The 16,953-nt window shown below is 48.8% G+C and overlaps 1 protein-coding gene across 4 annotated transcripts in view; it reads right to left on the bottom strand.

Moving 5' to 3' along the window:
* Positions 1–16,953, bottom strand: part of PTBP3 (polypyrimidine tract binding protein 3) — a 241,291-nt gene that overhangs the window by 43,833 nt on the left and 180,505 nt on the right. For all 4 annotated transcript variants that reach the window (XM_075315982.1, XM_075315989.1, XM_075315975.1 and 1 more), the window contains 3 exons: positions 12,744–12,913; positions 8,976–9,122; positions 4,865–5,023 (listed from right to left, as the gene is read on the bottom strand). In XM_075315982.1, coding sequence (XP_075172097.1) covers positions 4,865–5,023; positions 8,976–9,122; positions 12,744–12,913 — 476 coding nt within the window. The remainder of the gene's footprint in view (positions 1–4,864; positions 5,024–8,975; positions 9,123–12,743; positions 12,914–16,953) is intronic.

Genomic DNA, 16,953 nt, shown 5'->3' with positions numbered 1-16,953 from the left:
GGATAAATAAATGGATATATGAATAGACTGGGTGGATGGGTAAATAAATGGATAGATAGAAAGATAGATGGATATACAATAGATGAGAAAGACCTATATAATGTCCCACCTCCCTGCATATTCTAAGCTGGCACCCTTTAGTGACTTTCATGTGGCACTAAAGGGTGCTTAGCCTTGTATTTAGCCAAAAAATAATTAAAAAAAACAACATGAGGTCCCCCCTATCTTTTGATAGCCAGCTAGTGTAAAGCAGATGGCTGCAGCTTGCAGACCACAGCTGGCAGCTTCACCTTGGCTGGTGATCCAAAACAGAGGGCACCCCACTCTGTTATTTTACATTAAATAAATAATTTAAACCAAAAAACGTGGGGTCCCCCCTAAATTGGATCACCAGCCAAGGTAAAGCGGACAGCTGTGATCTGGTATTCTCAGACTAGGGAGGTCCACTGTTTTTGGACACTCCCCAGCCTAAAAAAAGAAGGCCACAGCCGCCCCAGAAGTGGCGCATCCATTAGACGTGCCAATCCTGGCGCTTCGCCCCAACTCATCCCGTTGCCCCAACTCATCCCGTTGCCCATATATTACCCCGTTACCCCTGCGGTGGCAAACGGGGTAATATATGGGGTTGATGCCAGATGTGTAATGTCACCTGGCATCAAGCCCTGGGGTTAGTGATGTCACACGTCTATCAGATACCCAACATCACCAACCCAGTCAGTAAGAAATAAAAATAGACAACAAAAAAAGTTTTATTTGAAAAAAAACACTCCCCAAAACATTCCCTCTTTCACCAATTTATTGAAAAGAACAATCAATTCCAGGTCTGGCGTAATAAAATAAGGGGGTCCCATGACAATCCATACCATAGTCACTGTCCCAGTCAATGAAGAACAAAATGTTCCCCATTGGCTGGGAGAGCAGTGCAGTGACCTGAGCGAACATCAATAGGTCAGCCCAGGTCACTGTAGGGGATGACTAGCACTGCCATCAGGAGGTTAGATGAGATCATTACCTGCTGTGATGATCTCCTGCACTGCTGACGTCAGCGCTGTCACTGACTTCTATGCCCGCCGCGTTCTCAGCAGTATCGCAAGAGCTCGTGACGTCCCTGCTAGTGACAGTCTCGGGCCGCCCACGAGACGGGCATAGACGGCAGTGACAGCGCTGACGTCAGCAGTGCAGGAGATCATCACAGCAGGTGATCTAAGCTCCTGACAGCAGCGCTCGTCATCCACGCGGATGCCAGCACTGCATCGTGAGAAGCTGCTCATACTGCGGGCAGACACTGACACTGCAGTGCGGGCAGCCACGGGGATGGAAGGGAGTGGGAAACAGACTGCACGGGCACCTGGAGGTCACACGGAAGTGCTTCTGTGCGGCGTCCAGGGAGGGTGATGTGTGTGTTTACTCTGCTCCGCTTCTTCTTCCTGTCATAATGACATCACTTCCCTGCAAAACGCAAGGTAGTGATGAACATTACTGCAGGTAAACCGCAGCTATACCGAGGGTATACCGCACATCATTTGCTACCTGCGGTATACCCACGGTATTTCGCGATTACATTACAGTGAATGGAGGGAAATACCGCAGGTACCTGTGGAAAAGAAGTGACAAGCACATTTTCTCAAGAAATTCTGCAGAAAGAAATTTCTTGAGAAAAAAACGCAGTGTGCGCAGAGCTATTTTTTTTCCCATAGGTTTTGATGGGAAATGTCTGCAGAAAGATTACAAACATTTCTCAAGAAGTTTGTGCACCAAAACCGTGGGTAAAACCGCGGGTAAAAACGCAGTGTGCGCACAGGGCCTAAAAGGAATTTTCTCACTAACAAAGTTCATTTTAAATCAATAGGTCTTGGAATAATAATAAGTTCCACAAATGGATGTGTGTAAAAAATCTTATATATATGTGCCCCTGCTATGTACTGTGTAATGGATGTGTCTGACCGTACAGGAACATGGTCTGACCATACTACAGCTCCTGGGTGGGGGATGAAATAAAAATAAGTATACAGATGTACCACCCCGCGGGCTCAGCCAGCTGCCGAGCCGCTCGGACCCGTGCTCACACGGTGGGTGGCTCGAGCTCTTCACGGACCCAGGGGTCATGTCGCCCCGTAATGGGGGGTTGGCGCTACACGCGGGGACTTCGGTGGGGAGTTCCACGGCCGGGGCTGCGGTGGTTTGTAAGGGATTTTTAAGTTTGTGATGCCACCTACGGGGTGTGGTGAATGGATGGACACCACCGCTGCCGTTGACTAGGCCTCCAAGGGACGGTGTTGCGCAGCTTGGTGTTGACCCCTCCGTGGGTAGGGGAATGTTGGTCCCGGGGGCCCGAGGGAGGCGCTGAGGTGGGAGATTGGATACGTGCTGGGGTGTCGGTGCAGTGCAGCGCGATGCGTGGCCAGAAGGCTCTGGTGTACTCACTATGACACAACACACTGAAGTCTCTGGTTAACCAAACGGGATGATGAACGGGGCCCGCAGCCGGCTGCAGCTTCTCCCTGAACAGGTTGGTGGTTTCCGCCTTAATGTGAATGTTCTGACTCCTATGCCTAAGCAACGGTAGTTCGCTCCCCGGCTTGTTAGGTGTCGGGAGAGCCCTGTTTGCCCGCAGACGCTGGCCCTTTGGGTCTCTATGCCTTGGCGGTGGCTTTACCCTAAAAGGTTGGGCTGTTGTCTTCAGTCGGGTCTTGCGTGGGAAAGGTCCTAAAGTCCAGTCCTCAATCAGTTGATTCGACTTAGCCTAGTGGGTTCTGGGCTTCGTACTGGGTCTGAGTACCCCTCCTGGTGCTCCGGTTTCCAATCGGTTCCCCGGTTCGGTACCGGTGGGCAACCGCCCGACCCCGGTCCCTACAGTTCCACCGGCTGTAATCCCGGCTCCTGCAGGCGGCCACCACCATCTGCCTCCTTGCCAGAGCTGACTGGGCTCCAACCCAGCCACCTGAGTAGATTATTGGCAGGCCTGGTCACAGGTCTACCCTTGAACTCGACTTCTCTCCTCCACTGTCAAAGCTACTCTCCAACTCTCTGTTTTTCTTGCCTCCAGGCCTGTGAACTCCTCGGTGGGCGGAGCCAGCCACCTGGCTCCACCCCCCTGGTGTGGACATCAAACCTGGAGGGAGGTGACAAGGGTTTTGAAGTTTGGCTGCTGTCACCTTTTTAGGAAGGGGGGTGTGTGTGCACGGGACTAACCTGGGACGACCTGACTAGTCCAGGGCGTCACACAGACATCACGCAATCGCAAATTATACTTTAAAAAGAGGTAGGGAAATATATTAGCTCACAAAAAGAATCAGCTGCGATCCTATGCTGTAATGTTTGTATACTCTTACTTCCTCCCTGGCCAGGAGCTGTGGTATGATCAGACCATGTCCCAGTCAGACACGGCCATTACACAGTACATAGCAGCGACACATTTACAGTATAAGATTATCTCAGCACTGGAATATTTTTTTTTTTTAAACAAATACAAATTGTGGAAATAAATTTTAATCAATAGATCATGGAATAATAATCATCTTTATAATTAACAGTTTGTGGGAAAACTGCTTTAAAGTGTTATTCCCATCTTCATAGATGGGTATGTTATATTAACAATTTTCTTTCTTATTGCTCTTTGGCTATAGGACTGGCCGAACATGCACAGCGCTTACTGTCTCTTTCCAATTGAGCTTGTAAGCCGTGCCCTGAGCCTGCCCAGGATCTTTTAAGTGCAGTTAGCGCCCGCATCAATCACACAGGGTTTCTGAGGCAATGCCGCTTCATATAGTAGCATCGGGAATGCACAGTTCGGAACAATGCCACTGGTACTAACGGTCCACCCACCCATCAAGCAAGAAGTTGAGAAGCCAAAAAGTAATTTTTATTTGTTTACTCATGCATTTTCATTATATAAGCTTGAAAGGATCTAAGGGGCACTTTGCACACTACGACATTGCAGGTGCGATGTCAGTGGGGTCAAATTGAAAGTGACGCACATCTGGCGTCGCAGGCGATATCGTAGTGTGTAAAGCCTTTGTGATACGATTAACGAGCGCAAAAATCGTCGTAATCGTATCATCGGTGTAGCGTCGGTCATTTCTATAATTTGGAAATGACCGATATTACGATGTTGTTCCTCATTCCAGCGGCATCACACATCGCTGTGTGTTAAGCCGCATGAGCGAGGAACATCTACTTGCGTCTCACGCCAGCTATGCGGAAGGAAGGAGGTGGGCGGGATGTTTACGTCCCGCTCATCTCTGCTTCTATTGGCCGCCTGCCGTGTGACGTCGCTATGATGCTGCACGACCCACCTCCTTAATAAGGAGGCGGGTCGCCAGCCAGAGCAACGTCGCAGGGCAGGTGAGTGCATGTGAAGCTGGCGTAGCGATAATGTTCGCTACGCCAGCTATCAACATATCGCAGCTGTGACGGGGGGCGGGGACTATCGCGCTCGGCATCACAAGCATCGGCTTGCGATGTCGTAGTGTGCAAAGTACCCCCAAGGTGTTTAGTGACAATGATACCATGGCTTCAGTTTTACAAGATTCATGACATGATCACGTTCAATTAGAATGATTGGGCAAATAGAGGTTAAACTGGAAAAATAGAGATCGATTTGATAGGGCGAAATCAAAGGGTAGCTGTTTTACACTTACCACATGACACCTAACTTTTTATTTATTTCTTACTAAAAAGTCCAACCCACTTGCATTGGCATTTTTAAACCTTATCTCCTAAAAAGGAGATTTCCACCATAGAACACCCAAAGTTTTCATGTCATATTTCATGGCACTGAGAAGCTTTTCCATTCCATATAAATGTGTGATCAGATATTTGTAGATTTGCATTTTTAGAATTTATAATGTAGAGATATAAATACCTGATGCAGGACTTCCAGAGTAACAGGATAAAACAGGTTATCTACAATTATTCTGAGGACAGGGCTCTGGCCTGCTGTTAATAACAAACTTTCGCCTCCAGTGAGAGCCAGACCACCAGACTGGACAGTGTTCACAGCTTGCAAAGCAGCCTGTGCTCGCTACAAAAAAAAAAATATATATTAGTAAAAAGAAAAAAAAAAAAAAAAAAAAAAACACCAGAAGGAAAAAAAAAAGGCACAAGAAACATTGAATTTTAAATTACAGCATTAGTAATACGAGGGCCTGCTGATAAGTCTTTGGCTTAGTGATATTCTTTTGTTTCTTGGCGTAACGAATGTTACATCACATGAAAGCCTTATGTGTCTAATATATGTTTTAAAAATTTTGTTTGTTAATTATGACAACAGAGTTCTACGCACGCGGGAAAATAAAATGGTGAAGTCTATTGTGATATTCACAGCAACTGAGAGCAGAGGAGTGATAAAATTCTTGTTTCTGCAAGGAAAGTCCGCAAAGGATATTCATGGTGACATGTCACAGACATTGGGGGATCAATGCCCTTCATATTCCACAATTAAAAACTGGGTTGCCAAATTTAAAACGGGCCACTTCAGCACCAATGATGAGGAACGTCCTGGACGACCGAGAGTGGTTGTTGTTCCAGAGATCATCGATGCTGTGCACACCCTCATACTGGAGAATGGACTAATTTCAGCTAAAGCACTAGCAGACATCATGGGGATTTCCCGTGAACATGTTTGTGTCATTATCCATGAATATTTGGACATGAGGAAGCTTTCTGCAAAGTGGGTCCCCAAATGTTTGACAACAGATCAGAGAAGTATGCGAGTGAAAACTTCCCGGTCCATTTGTCAAGAGTTTCCGGACTGATAAGAACTTCTTGGATCGACTGGTCACTATGGATGAGACCTGGATTTATATGTATGACCTTCAAAACAAGGAGCAGTCAAAAGAGTGGAGGCACAGTGCTTTCCCTCGTCCACAGAAGTTCAGGGTGCAAAATCAGCCACTAATGTGATGGCATCTGTGTTCTGGGGTAAGGAGGGCGTGCTAGTAGTGGACTATCTTCAAAAGGGTTCCAACCATCAATGCAAGGTATTACATTGAACTTATGGACCAATTGAAGGCAGCTCTGAAGGCCAAAAGGCTTGGCAAGCTGTCCAAAGGAATCTTGTTCCTGCTAGACAACGCCTCCGCTCACACTGCACAAGCGACCATGGCAAAACTGGCAGAGCTGGACTTCCAGCTGGTTGACCACCCACCTTATTCACCAGATCTAGCTCCCACCGACTATCATCTGTTTCCAAACCTAAAGAAACAACTCAAGGGTACCAAATTTCTCACAATTTCTGATGCCATGGCTGCTAAGAATGCCTAGTTTGAGGTACAACCAAAATGCTTCTTTTTTGCTAAGCTTACAGAACCTGGAATACCGATGTAAGACATGTGTTGACATCAGTAGAGAGTATGTGGAATAAATGAAAAGGTTGACCATCCTATCTCGGTTCTTTCTGGGTAAAGCCAAAGACTTATCAGCAGCCCCTCGTAGCGTAGAGCTGCATTCAGATTTGTGATGGATGCTACTAAAATACAATTTCTCAAGTTTTTGTATCCTGTACTTTCACCAGTTTCCCTCAGCTGGCTCTAGCTCTGGATTTCCGAGGTGGTTGGAGGGGTCTAGCTGCTGTTATCTGTGCCATACATAGTATAGTACACAGAGGGATTCCTGGTCTTCATTCCTTAATTAGCAGAGAGATGCAGCAAGGAGAAAACTATATGTCGCGGGCGGAGGAGGGGACGCCGCGCTCTCCCACTGCTGCTCGGGTCCGGCTGCCGCGGCTGCTGCGACCTGCTGCTGCTCGGTGGCTCGAGCGGTGGGCCGGATCCCGGGGACTCTAGCGGCGCTCCTCGCCCGTGAGTGAAAGGGGGTTGTTGGGTGTGGGGATGGTTTATTGTCCGTGACGCCACCCACGGTTGTGGTGATTTGTAGCACCACCGCTGCTCAATATGGGGATCCCGGGAGTGGTGATGCGGAGCAGCCAGGTGTTGTGTTGCCCCTCCGTGGGTAGGGGTTGGTGATCCCGGGGCCCAGTGATGGAGTGGAAGGTGCAGGGCCTGGTGGGCGCAGGGACGCGGGGCAGCGCTGTGCCTTGCGGCACTGTGGTACTCACTCAGCCTGAGACGTTGACACAGTTTTACGGTAAACCACACGGCTGGAAAGACGGTTCCCACGGACGGCTGCACTTGCTCTCCCAGAAGGTAACGGTGATGTCCCTTTGACCTGCACCTAGTGTTTCTGTGTTGGTAGCGATGGGTTCCCACCGGTAACCCGCTCCCCGGCTTGGATATGGGCCAGAGGAGCCCTCTTTTGCCCGCAGATGCTGGCCCTGAGGAACTGGTGCCCTGGCGGTGGCGGTGTTCCTCCTTAATGGTTGGACTTTTGCCTTCAGTCGGGACTTGGTTGTTGGGGGATCGACGTCCCCTTCACTGACGGATTCGGCAAATTATGGCAACTCCTAGCCTTGCCGGGGTCCGAGAGGCCCCTGCCCTGGTGCTGACTGTCCTTCGTATACTGCTCCAGACCGCCGGGCCACTACCCGTCCGCGGTCCTTCCAGCAACCTCCGAACAGTCCCCCTCCAGACGATCACCGCTGTTGCTGACCTTGCTGACCTGTCCCGCACTTAGCTAGACTAACTTCAGGTCTTCTACGCTCACTTTTGCTCTTTTTCTTCTTTGCTCCACTACCACTTCATTTTCACTTAGCTGTTTACTCCTTCACTTCCTAAACTCATCTGCCTGGTTCTTCCCGCCTCCAGGGCTGTGAACTCCTCGGTGGGCGGAGCCAACCGCCTGGCCCACCCCCTGGTGTGAACATCAGCCCCTGGAGGAAGGCAACAAGGATTTTGGTAGCTTTGGTGTTCCTAACTGGGATGTAGGGTGTGGTGGTGTAATGACCTGTGACCCCTGGCTTGCCCAGGGCGTCACATATACAGAGCTATTTGGGCAGTGTAGATGTGAATCCATCTCTGGGTTGAAGGGAAAACTTCTAACGCTGAGCACAACCTTTTGGCGTCTCCCTCTTCTGATTTGATTACCCTGATCCTCACTGCTCCTTCACACTCCCCTCTATATAAGAGTAATAGGAGGTGTTAGCTGCTGGCAGTCCATCTTGTTTTGAGAACAGAGTGGACCTGTTTGACATAGAGTTCAGGCATGGTGGTATCATTTTCTACTGAGGAGTAAAATGTAAATCCTCATAAAACTTGTGGTTCAGGTTTTTCAGTGAATTTTTCTGTAGCGATTTTTATATAAAATTCACAATAGAAAAATCTTCAATGCATGTGAGGTTTTGAGAACACCATTCACTTATAATTAGTACAGCCATTTCTAACAGACCGGTAATTCATTATCTTTATCGAAAATCTGTCTAGTCTGAATGTGGCCTAAACAAGTCAGGTTTACCAGACTAACGCAGTCTGTGTTAACTATTCTAAGGCCGGGTCCACACAGGGATTACTGCGATCCCACTCTGCTCATGCTGGTAGTACAGCAGAGCGCCATGCGAGTGTCCCTGCGACTGAGGTCCGATCGTGCGAGCAGACCTCAGCTGCGGGGGGCGGACCGGCTCCGAGGAGGGGCAGTCTGGCACAGAGGAGGGGAGGGAGGTATTTATCTCTCTCTCTCCTCCTTAGCCGGCTATTAACATTCTCGCCCTGCACTCCCGGTACACCAGTGTACCGCGAGTGCAGTGCGATTTTTCTCTCACCCCATAGACTTGAATGGGTGCAAGAGAAAACAGGATCGCATTACAGTCGCAGCATGCTGCAACTGTTTTCTCGGTCCGATTAGGGCTGAGAAAATAATCGCTCATGGGTGCTGACACACAGGCTAATATTGGTTTGAGTGGAATGCAATTTGTTATCGCACTCCACTCGCACCGATTTTCATGCCGTGTGGCTTAGGCCTTAAACTCAAAATTATTGTCCCCAAAAGACCAATTGAGATATAATGGATGACACAAATCCATGGCGAACAAAGGCTTAGCCCAAGAAAGTTGTAGGCGAGACTCAATATTAGGAGGTACATACTGAATGATTCGGCAAGTTGTCTGTCTTCAATTCTCTGTGGTTCGAATACTGAATATAGACAGGCTGACTGCGGAGCTGAGGAGTGACAGGCGTGTAGTAATTCATCATTGTGATAGCTGCTTCTTCAGAAGCCATTTCCAAGAAGGCCTGAAAAAGAAACACAAGAAAATATGACTAAAGAAACATAATACGACACACATTCCATTCATTCATTATCACCATCCACAATACCAAATGACTCATTTTGCTTCATTATTAAAATACTACAATGAACAAGCAACTATTGAGTTCTACTGTATCCTTTGAAAGCACAAATCCTATTGAATCGTGCTTTGAAATGTGGTTCTGTAATGTATAAATAGCAGTGCTCTGCTTATAAAGATCTACTTCTCCCATTCCTAGGAAAATGAGAGCGTGACATGGATATCCAATTACCAGAAGAGGTAACTAAACATCTGTGCTTCTTTTAAGCTTTTATGTATGCAAACACCAAAATGAAGGGTATTGAAGTATACTTCAGTAAGGCAACCGGACTGCACATATAACATACAATCTGAGGTTTTCCCCAATACAATGAAAGTATTGATCTCAGTTGTTTAACAATTTAAATGATGTTGTCAATATCAGACAGTGGCATTTATGTGGCGTTACCCAAGGCATATATCCAGTCTCCCAACTCTCATGAAAGGATATGATGCCGATGGGTTGCCATTGACTATTGCAATCCAGTTTGTACTGCTATGAAGCCCAACCTGAAGGAGACTTAATTTCACTACATTGCAATAATACAGGTTAAGGTTGCATGTTTAAGATCCTTAAGTAGACCAAAAAAACAATACAAAAAAGAGGTGTTTATGTGGCGCCCTGGCCTAGCCAGGTCGTCACATATAACACACAAACACACCCTACCCCCATCAGACAGGGACAGCAGCCAAACACAAAACCCTTGTTGCCTCCCTCCAGTGTCTGATGTCCACACCAGGTGGGGCGGAGCCAAGTGGTTTGCCCCACCCACCGAGGAGTTCACAGGCCTGGAGGCGGGAAAAGTTTCAGTTTAGTCCAGGAGGTGGAAGTGAGAGGAGTAAACACTTGGGTGTCTGGGTTGTGGCCCAGGCACTGACAGCAAGGTTGGCAGATGGTGGTGGCCGTCTGCAGGATTGGTGAAGCAACGCGGAACCGTAGGACCGTGGTCGGGCACCGGCCCGCCGGTACCGACCGGGTAGTAAAGTGAAGCCAGCACACACAGGCAGGGCCATCGGACCCCGACCAGGCTTGGAGCCGCCGATAATAGTCAAATCCGAATGTGACCGGAACCTCAGGGGTTTCCTAACAGCAAAAGTCCCGATTGAAGGCAACCGCCCACACCGTGAGGGTATACAGCTACCGCCTAAGGCTAGAGACCCAAGGGCTAGCGTCTGCGGGCAAACTGGCTCCTCCGGTACCCATACATCAGAAAGCGGACTACCGTTGGGGATCCATAGTAGTCAAACGAGAACATCAAGGTGCAGGGAAAGACAGCCGCCATCACCTGTCTGGGAAGAGACACTGCAGCCGGCTCCGGGACCCGTCTATCCAGCTATTTGGTTTACCGAGGACTTTGTGCATCTCTTGCTGAGTGAGTACACCCATGCCATTCGGCACCGCGCCGCGCTGTCCCTGCAACCCTGCACCTCACCTACCCTGCCTCCCCGTCACATCATCGGGCCCCGGGACCACCGACCCCTACCCACAGAGGGGGAAAACAACATCCCAGCTTCTCCCTACCATCGCTCCCGGGATCCCCGTCACCAGCAGCGGTGGTGCCCATCTTCACCACGACCCGTGGGTGGCGTCACGGACTAAATCCCCCAAACCAACCACCCCTTTCACTCATGGGCGAGGAGCGCTGCTCGAGTCCCCGGATCCGGTCCACCGCTCGAGCCACCGAGCAGCGCCGAACCCGAGCGAGAGCGCAGCAGCGGCTGCATCCTCCCCGCCCGCGACATTTACATCTAATACACAAGACTTTAGGTAATGGCAGTTATGTACGTAAAGAATTTAAAGGGAACCGGTCACCAGATTTGACAACCATAAGCTCCGGCAACCACCACTAAGTATTTACATACACCAGTCTAGAATGCTGTATATAAGAGCCCAGGCCACTCTGTATAACGTAAAAAACACTTCATATATTAACCTAGGGAGAGCGATCTGGTCCTATGGGTGTTGATGCTCTCCAGTCCGGCACCTCCTCTCTATGGTGATCGCCGTCCTCCTTGTGCCCAGCCTAGTGTGGATGACATGTCCTATGCTTTGTCATCCACACAGGCTGGCATTTCAGTCCTGCACAGGTGCCCTTTAATCTGCAAATCAAAGTACTGTAATGCACAGGCACGAGAAAAGGTTGAACACCGTCCACGCATGCGCACTACAATACTTTCATCTGCTCTCAGCGAGCAGATCAAAATGCGCCTGCGCAGGAACTCAACACCGGCCTGTGTGGATGACAAAGGACATGTAATCCACACTGGGCTGAGTAGAAGGAGGACGGTGATCTCCTCAAGAGGAGGATCCGGTTCCGGACCGCCCCCTAGGTGAGTATAATAAAAGTGTTTGTTATATTATACAGCACGGCCTGGGCTCTTATATACAGTATTCTAGAATGCTGTATGTAAGGTCTCACTGGTGGAGGCTGCAGCTTCTAGTGGCCTGTCAGCAGAAATTTTGCCCTAAACCTAAAAGTTTCCCCTTCTGGAGCTCCTGGGCTGCATTCTAGCAAGGTTCCTATAGTTATTCTGCCCCCTTTTAGATCAAAATAAATAGTTTATAAAGTGGTACCTTTCAGTTTGAAAATCTTGTTAATTCTACCACGGGGGCGGGCTGTCTGTTGTCCATTACTGTCCCTCCTGCCGCTTTAGGCCGTCCCCCAATGCTCATTTACATACCTCAGGACACCGCCCAGTGCGTCTGAGGTCTCGCGCATGCGCCGTGCCACTGTAGCGGGACTGTGCACAGTGGGACCGCTGGTGACATTGCGCAGGCACGAGATTATGGGCGGCGCAGTGATTTTCATCAGCAAGCTCCCGCCCAGAATATCGTGCCTGCACTTTCCCCTCTGCCTCCACCGTTCTGCACATGTCCTGGCCAGATTACCCAACGTCACATCTTTCCCATCTAGCCCTGGAGCAGGAAATAGATGGGAGGAGCGGAGCAGGACACCACCGATCATCTGGTCATCTGGCCAGGGCATGCGCAGAACGGTGGAGGCAGAGGGGAAAGCGCGGGCACGAGATTATGGGCGGTAGCTTGCTGATGAAAATCACAGCGCCGCCCATAATCTCGTGCCTGCGCAACGTCACCAGTGGTTCCACTGTGCACAGTCCCGCTACAGTGGCACGGCGCATGCGCGAGACCTCGGATGCACTGGGCGGCGTTCTGAGGTATGTAAATGAGCGTTGGGGGATGGCCTAAAGCGGCAGGAGGGACAGTAACGGACAACAGACAGCCCGCCCCATGGTAGAATTAACAAGATTTTCAAACTGAAAAGGTACCACTTTATAAACTATTTGTTTTGATCTAAAAAGTGGGCAGAATAACTATAGGAACCTTGCTAGAATGCAGCCCACGAGCTGCAGAAGGGGAAACTTTTAGGTTTAGGGCAAAATTTCTGCTGACAGGTTCCCTTTAACATAAAATAACAGGGATTTTGCTTTACATACCATAACAATAATGTGATGAAAAACTGAAATGAGAATTATAGGAGGAAATTAACAAATGAGTATACGGTACCTGGCTTTTACTTTTCAAAATCAAAAGATTAGTAACTTTTCCAAAAGGTACACCTAATGAGATGATGTCCCCTTCTGTAACATCATTTGGAATCTTGCGAATGTGGAGAACACGTGAAGGGGAACAGGGAGAGCGGTCTCCTTTAAATTTTTTGCTATCGTTCCCATTAGCTGAAAAGACAAAAAAAAAAAAAAAAATATTTAACAACCTAAAAACAAAAGGAGATGTTTGTAAGGTGAAGCTTCTGACTGGAAATTGATGTTTGTAGAATATGAAGGGAGCTTCAATGATAAAATTGTATTATGCAATACAATGATTAAAAGGCACTACAAACTAGAACCTAATTACACAAACTGGATTTAATTAAAAAAAAAAAAAAAAAGCAGAAAATCATGCACTATACACGTGATTTATTAGAATATCAAAACATTACAATAGCATGGGAATCCGCTTATTAGCTTCAGCCAAGAGCCGCACCCACGTATATCAATTTTACCTAATGTAATTCATCAAATGGTGGAGCTCGAGAAAAATTAACTCTTAAAGCCCCCACACACACATTAGATAAAACTTATGTAAACTAGACAACTTCAGAGAGATACGCTGACTAATGTGTATGGGGCCTTCCGACTCATCCTACATAGATGGGAGAGAAGATACTTCTGTTCTGCAGAGAGATACTTTCTCAGAGGAAACACAGGAGCGTTCAGCTAAAATTTGCAATGTATGGGGGAGTAAGGAAAGAGAGCTATCAGCCAAATTGTATGGCTGCCAACTATATAAAACTAAAAATGGGGGCATTTACACTCCTGATGTCCCTCAAGGCTTTATCCTGGGAAGCCTACTATATACTTTTGGCCTGTGAAAACTCAAAATCCCATGGCTTACTTTACGACCCATATGCTGATGACAGTAAGATCTACCTTTCTGGCCCGGACGTCAGCTCGCCGCTGTTTAAAATCCCAGAGTTTGTATCTCCCATATTGCGCTCATCATCTCATCATGCTTTCTAAAACTAATGTGGACCAAATAGAACAAGTCATCTATCATCCAGCTGTTTCAATCCTCAACCAAACCTATCCATCACAGTAGATGAAATCTGTAATACTTATTCTATATTCTGAGGATTTCGATAGCGTAGGGCAATGACAATCAGAGACGAGTTCCGGGTACAAGATGTTTTATAGTATGTCACCACGGTAGAAACAGAACAAACACAACAATACAATAACACATATAATACTTTCCGGAATAGACGCGCAGGGGATTCCCGGGACCACGCACCGGACTCCCCCAGGGAGACCACCGGAGCGAACCCCTATACAGGGACTGTCCGGCAATCTACCCCGGAAGGCCTAAATGCGCAGCGGCCGGGATAAGGAGCAAGCGGTAAAGTCAATGAGTGTCCGTACGGAAATGTTTATCCAGGATGGTTACGAACCAAAAGAGAACCAGGCGGAGTGCTGACCGAAGATGGTAAACGGAATCCGGGCACAGCCTTAAGAGCCGGGTACAGTCCTGAGACAATCGGTAGGTAGTCCTTTAGGGGAATCCCGAGGCAATCCGGAATAAGCAGCAAACACAGCAGGAGCACACAGCAGGCAGTATACTCAGGCACTGGACTGGGCTGGGAGGCGGCCTTTTAAGCTGCTGGACAGGAAGTAGGGCAACAGAACGGTAACCTCCATGTTAACCGAGGGCAAGGGCAGTCAAAAGAGAACTGGAAAACCTGGAAACCTGACATTACTCCCCCCCCCAGAGACGGCCTCAGGACGGATCAGGGCCAGGTTTGTCCGGGTACCGGCGATGAAACTGAGCAATCTTCCGGGGTGCCCGAATGTTACCCACCGGTTCCCAGGAATCGTCCTCGGGGGCGTACCCCTGCCAACGTACCAGATACTGAAGCCGACGACGATGGAGCCGGGAGTCAATAATGTCCTCAACCACGAACTGCTCCTCGCCGTCGACCATCACAGGCGGAGGAGGAGGCACAATACGACCATGAAAAGTATTAGGGGAAACGGGTTTGAGGAGAGACACATGAAAGACCGGGTGTACCTTTAGATGGTGCGGTAACCGTAGCCGACAGGCCACAGGGCTCACGATCCCGGTGATTTTGAACGGACCGATGAATTTTTGTCCCAGTTTCTGCGAAGGAACACCCAATCTCAGGTTTTTGGTGGATAACCATACAGAGTCCCCTACCTTGTACATGGGTGCCGGTTTCCGGTGAGTGTCCGCCGACCTCTTGTAACGCTCCTGGGCCGTAGCTACGGTGTTCCTTAGAACCTCCAGATTCTGTCGTAGTTCTGTCACTCTGTCCTCCACCGCTGGTACCGAAACCGCAACCGGTGACCTAGGCAAAATAGTCGGATGGTAACCCAGGTTAGCGAAAAAGGGCGTTACCTTAGTGGAGCTGCTCTGAGTGTTGTTGTAGGAGAACTCCGCCAACGGAAGCATCTTCAACCAATCGTCTTGGAGATGGCTGACATAACAGCGAAGATATTGTTCCAGGGTTTGATTCGTCCGTTCGGTTTGTCCATTTGTCTGAGGATGGTATGCAGAAGACAAACAGACATCAATCTGGAGTGCCGTACAAAACCCCTTCCAGAATCTCGACGTGAACTGCACGCCCCGATCGGAGATGATCTCATCCGGTACCCCATGCAATCGGAATACGTTCTGGACAACCAAATCCACTGTCTCTGCGGCTGAGGGAAGACCGGTACACGGAATGAAGTGAGCAGCTTTAGTCAATCGATCCACCACCACTAAAATGGTATTATGCCCGCCTGAGACCGGCAACTCCACAATAAAATCCATGGAGATAGACCCCCAAGGGCGAGATGGCACGGGTAACGGTTGGAGGAGTCCCGTAGGAGCCACACGAGGGACCTTGCACCGGGCACAAACCACACATGAGTGGACATAGTCCTTCACGTCCTTTAAACAGGTAGGCCACCAGAAAAACCGGCTCAGAAATTCCTGCGTCTTCTGTACCCCCCTATGACCGGCCAACACGGAGTCATGAACCAACTTGAGAACCCGAAGTCTTACGGCCTCCGGGACATAAATGCGTCGTTCTCTTAACCACACACCATTCCGAAGAACAAGAGTTACATCATTCGGGGGGGCAGCAAGAAATACATCACCATCATAGGCCAGCTTGATGTCCTTCCACAAGTCCTGGTCCTGGATTACTCCAACGAAATTGGCATCTGTTAACACGGTCTGCGACGGGGTTCCAGGCACGGAGTCCACGGCAGGGATTCGGGACAAGGCATCGGCTTTCCCATTACGTGAACCTGGACGGTATGTAACAACAAAATTGAATTGGTTAAGAAATAGGCTCCAACGGGCTTGTCGTGGAGACAGGCACCTGGCAGACTTGAGAAATTCCAGATTACGGTGATCTGTGAGTACTATCACTTGCTGCGCGGCTCCCTGTAAGTGGTGTCTCCATTCCTTGAAGGCGGCAATAATCGCCAATAATTCCTTATCCGCAATGTCGTAGTTCCTTTCCGCAGGGGACAACCTGCGGGAGAAGAAGGCACACGGATGCAGGAGACTCTTGTCCCCGGTCCTTTGAGAAAGAATGGCCCCTAATGCGTAGTCGGAAGCGTCGACCTCCACGATGAAGGGAAGTGCGGGATTCGGATGCACTAGTATGGGTGCTGAGGTAAAACATCCCTTGAGACGATGGAACGCTTCCTGAGCCTGGGCGGACCATACAAACTTCTGTCCTTTCTTAGTCAACAGGGTGATGGGACGAACAATCTCTGAAAAGTTACGGATAAAGCGTCGGTAAAAGTTGGCAAAACCGACAAAGCGTTGTACCTCTTTGATGTTTCCCGGTTCCGGCCAGTTGAGAATGGCTTGTATCTTGCTAGATTCCATGTTCAGTCCCTGAGGAGAGATGACATAACCTAAGAATTGTATTTGTGAGCAGTGGAACTCGCATTTCTCCAGTTTGATGTACAGGTGGTTGTCCCTCAGCCGGGTAAGTACGGTCTTGACGTGCTCCTGGTGTTCCTGGAGAGAATCAGAAAAGATTAGAATATCATCCAGATAGATCACCATGAATTGGTCCATGATATCCCTGAAAATATCATTAACTAGATGTTGAAATGCCGCAGGAGCGTTACAAAGTCCAAAAGGCATCACTAAATACTCAAAATGTCCGTACCGACATCGGAACGCGGTCTTCCAC

This window comes from Anomaloglossus baeobatrachus, chromosome 1, assembly GCF_048569485.1.
Source record: "Anomaloglossus baeobatrachus isolate aAnoBae1 chromosome 1, aAnoBae1.hap1, whole genome shotgun sequence".
Taxonomy (NCBI): Eukaryota; Metazoa; Chordata; class Amphibia; order Anura; family Aromobatidae; genus Anomaloglossus; species Anomaloglossus baeobatrachus.
This window is presented reverse-complemented; position numbering and strand designations above follow the sequence as displayed.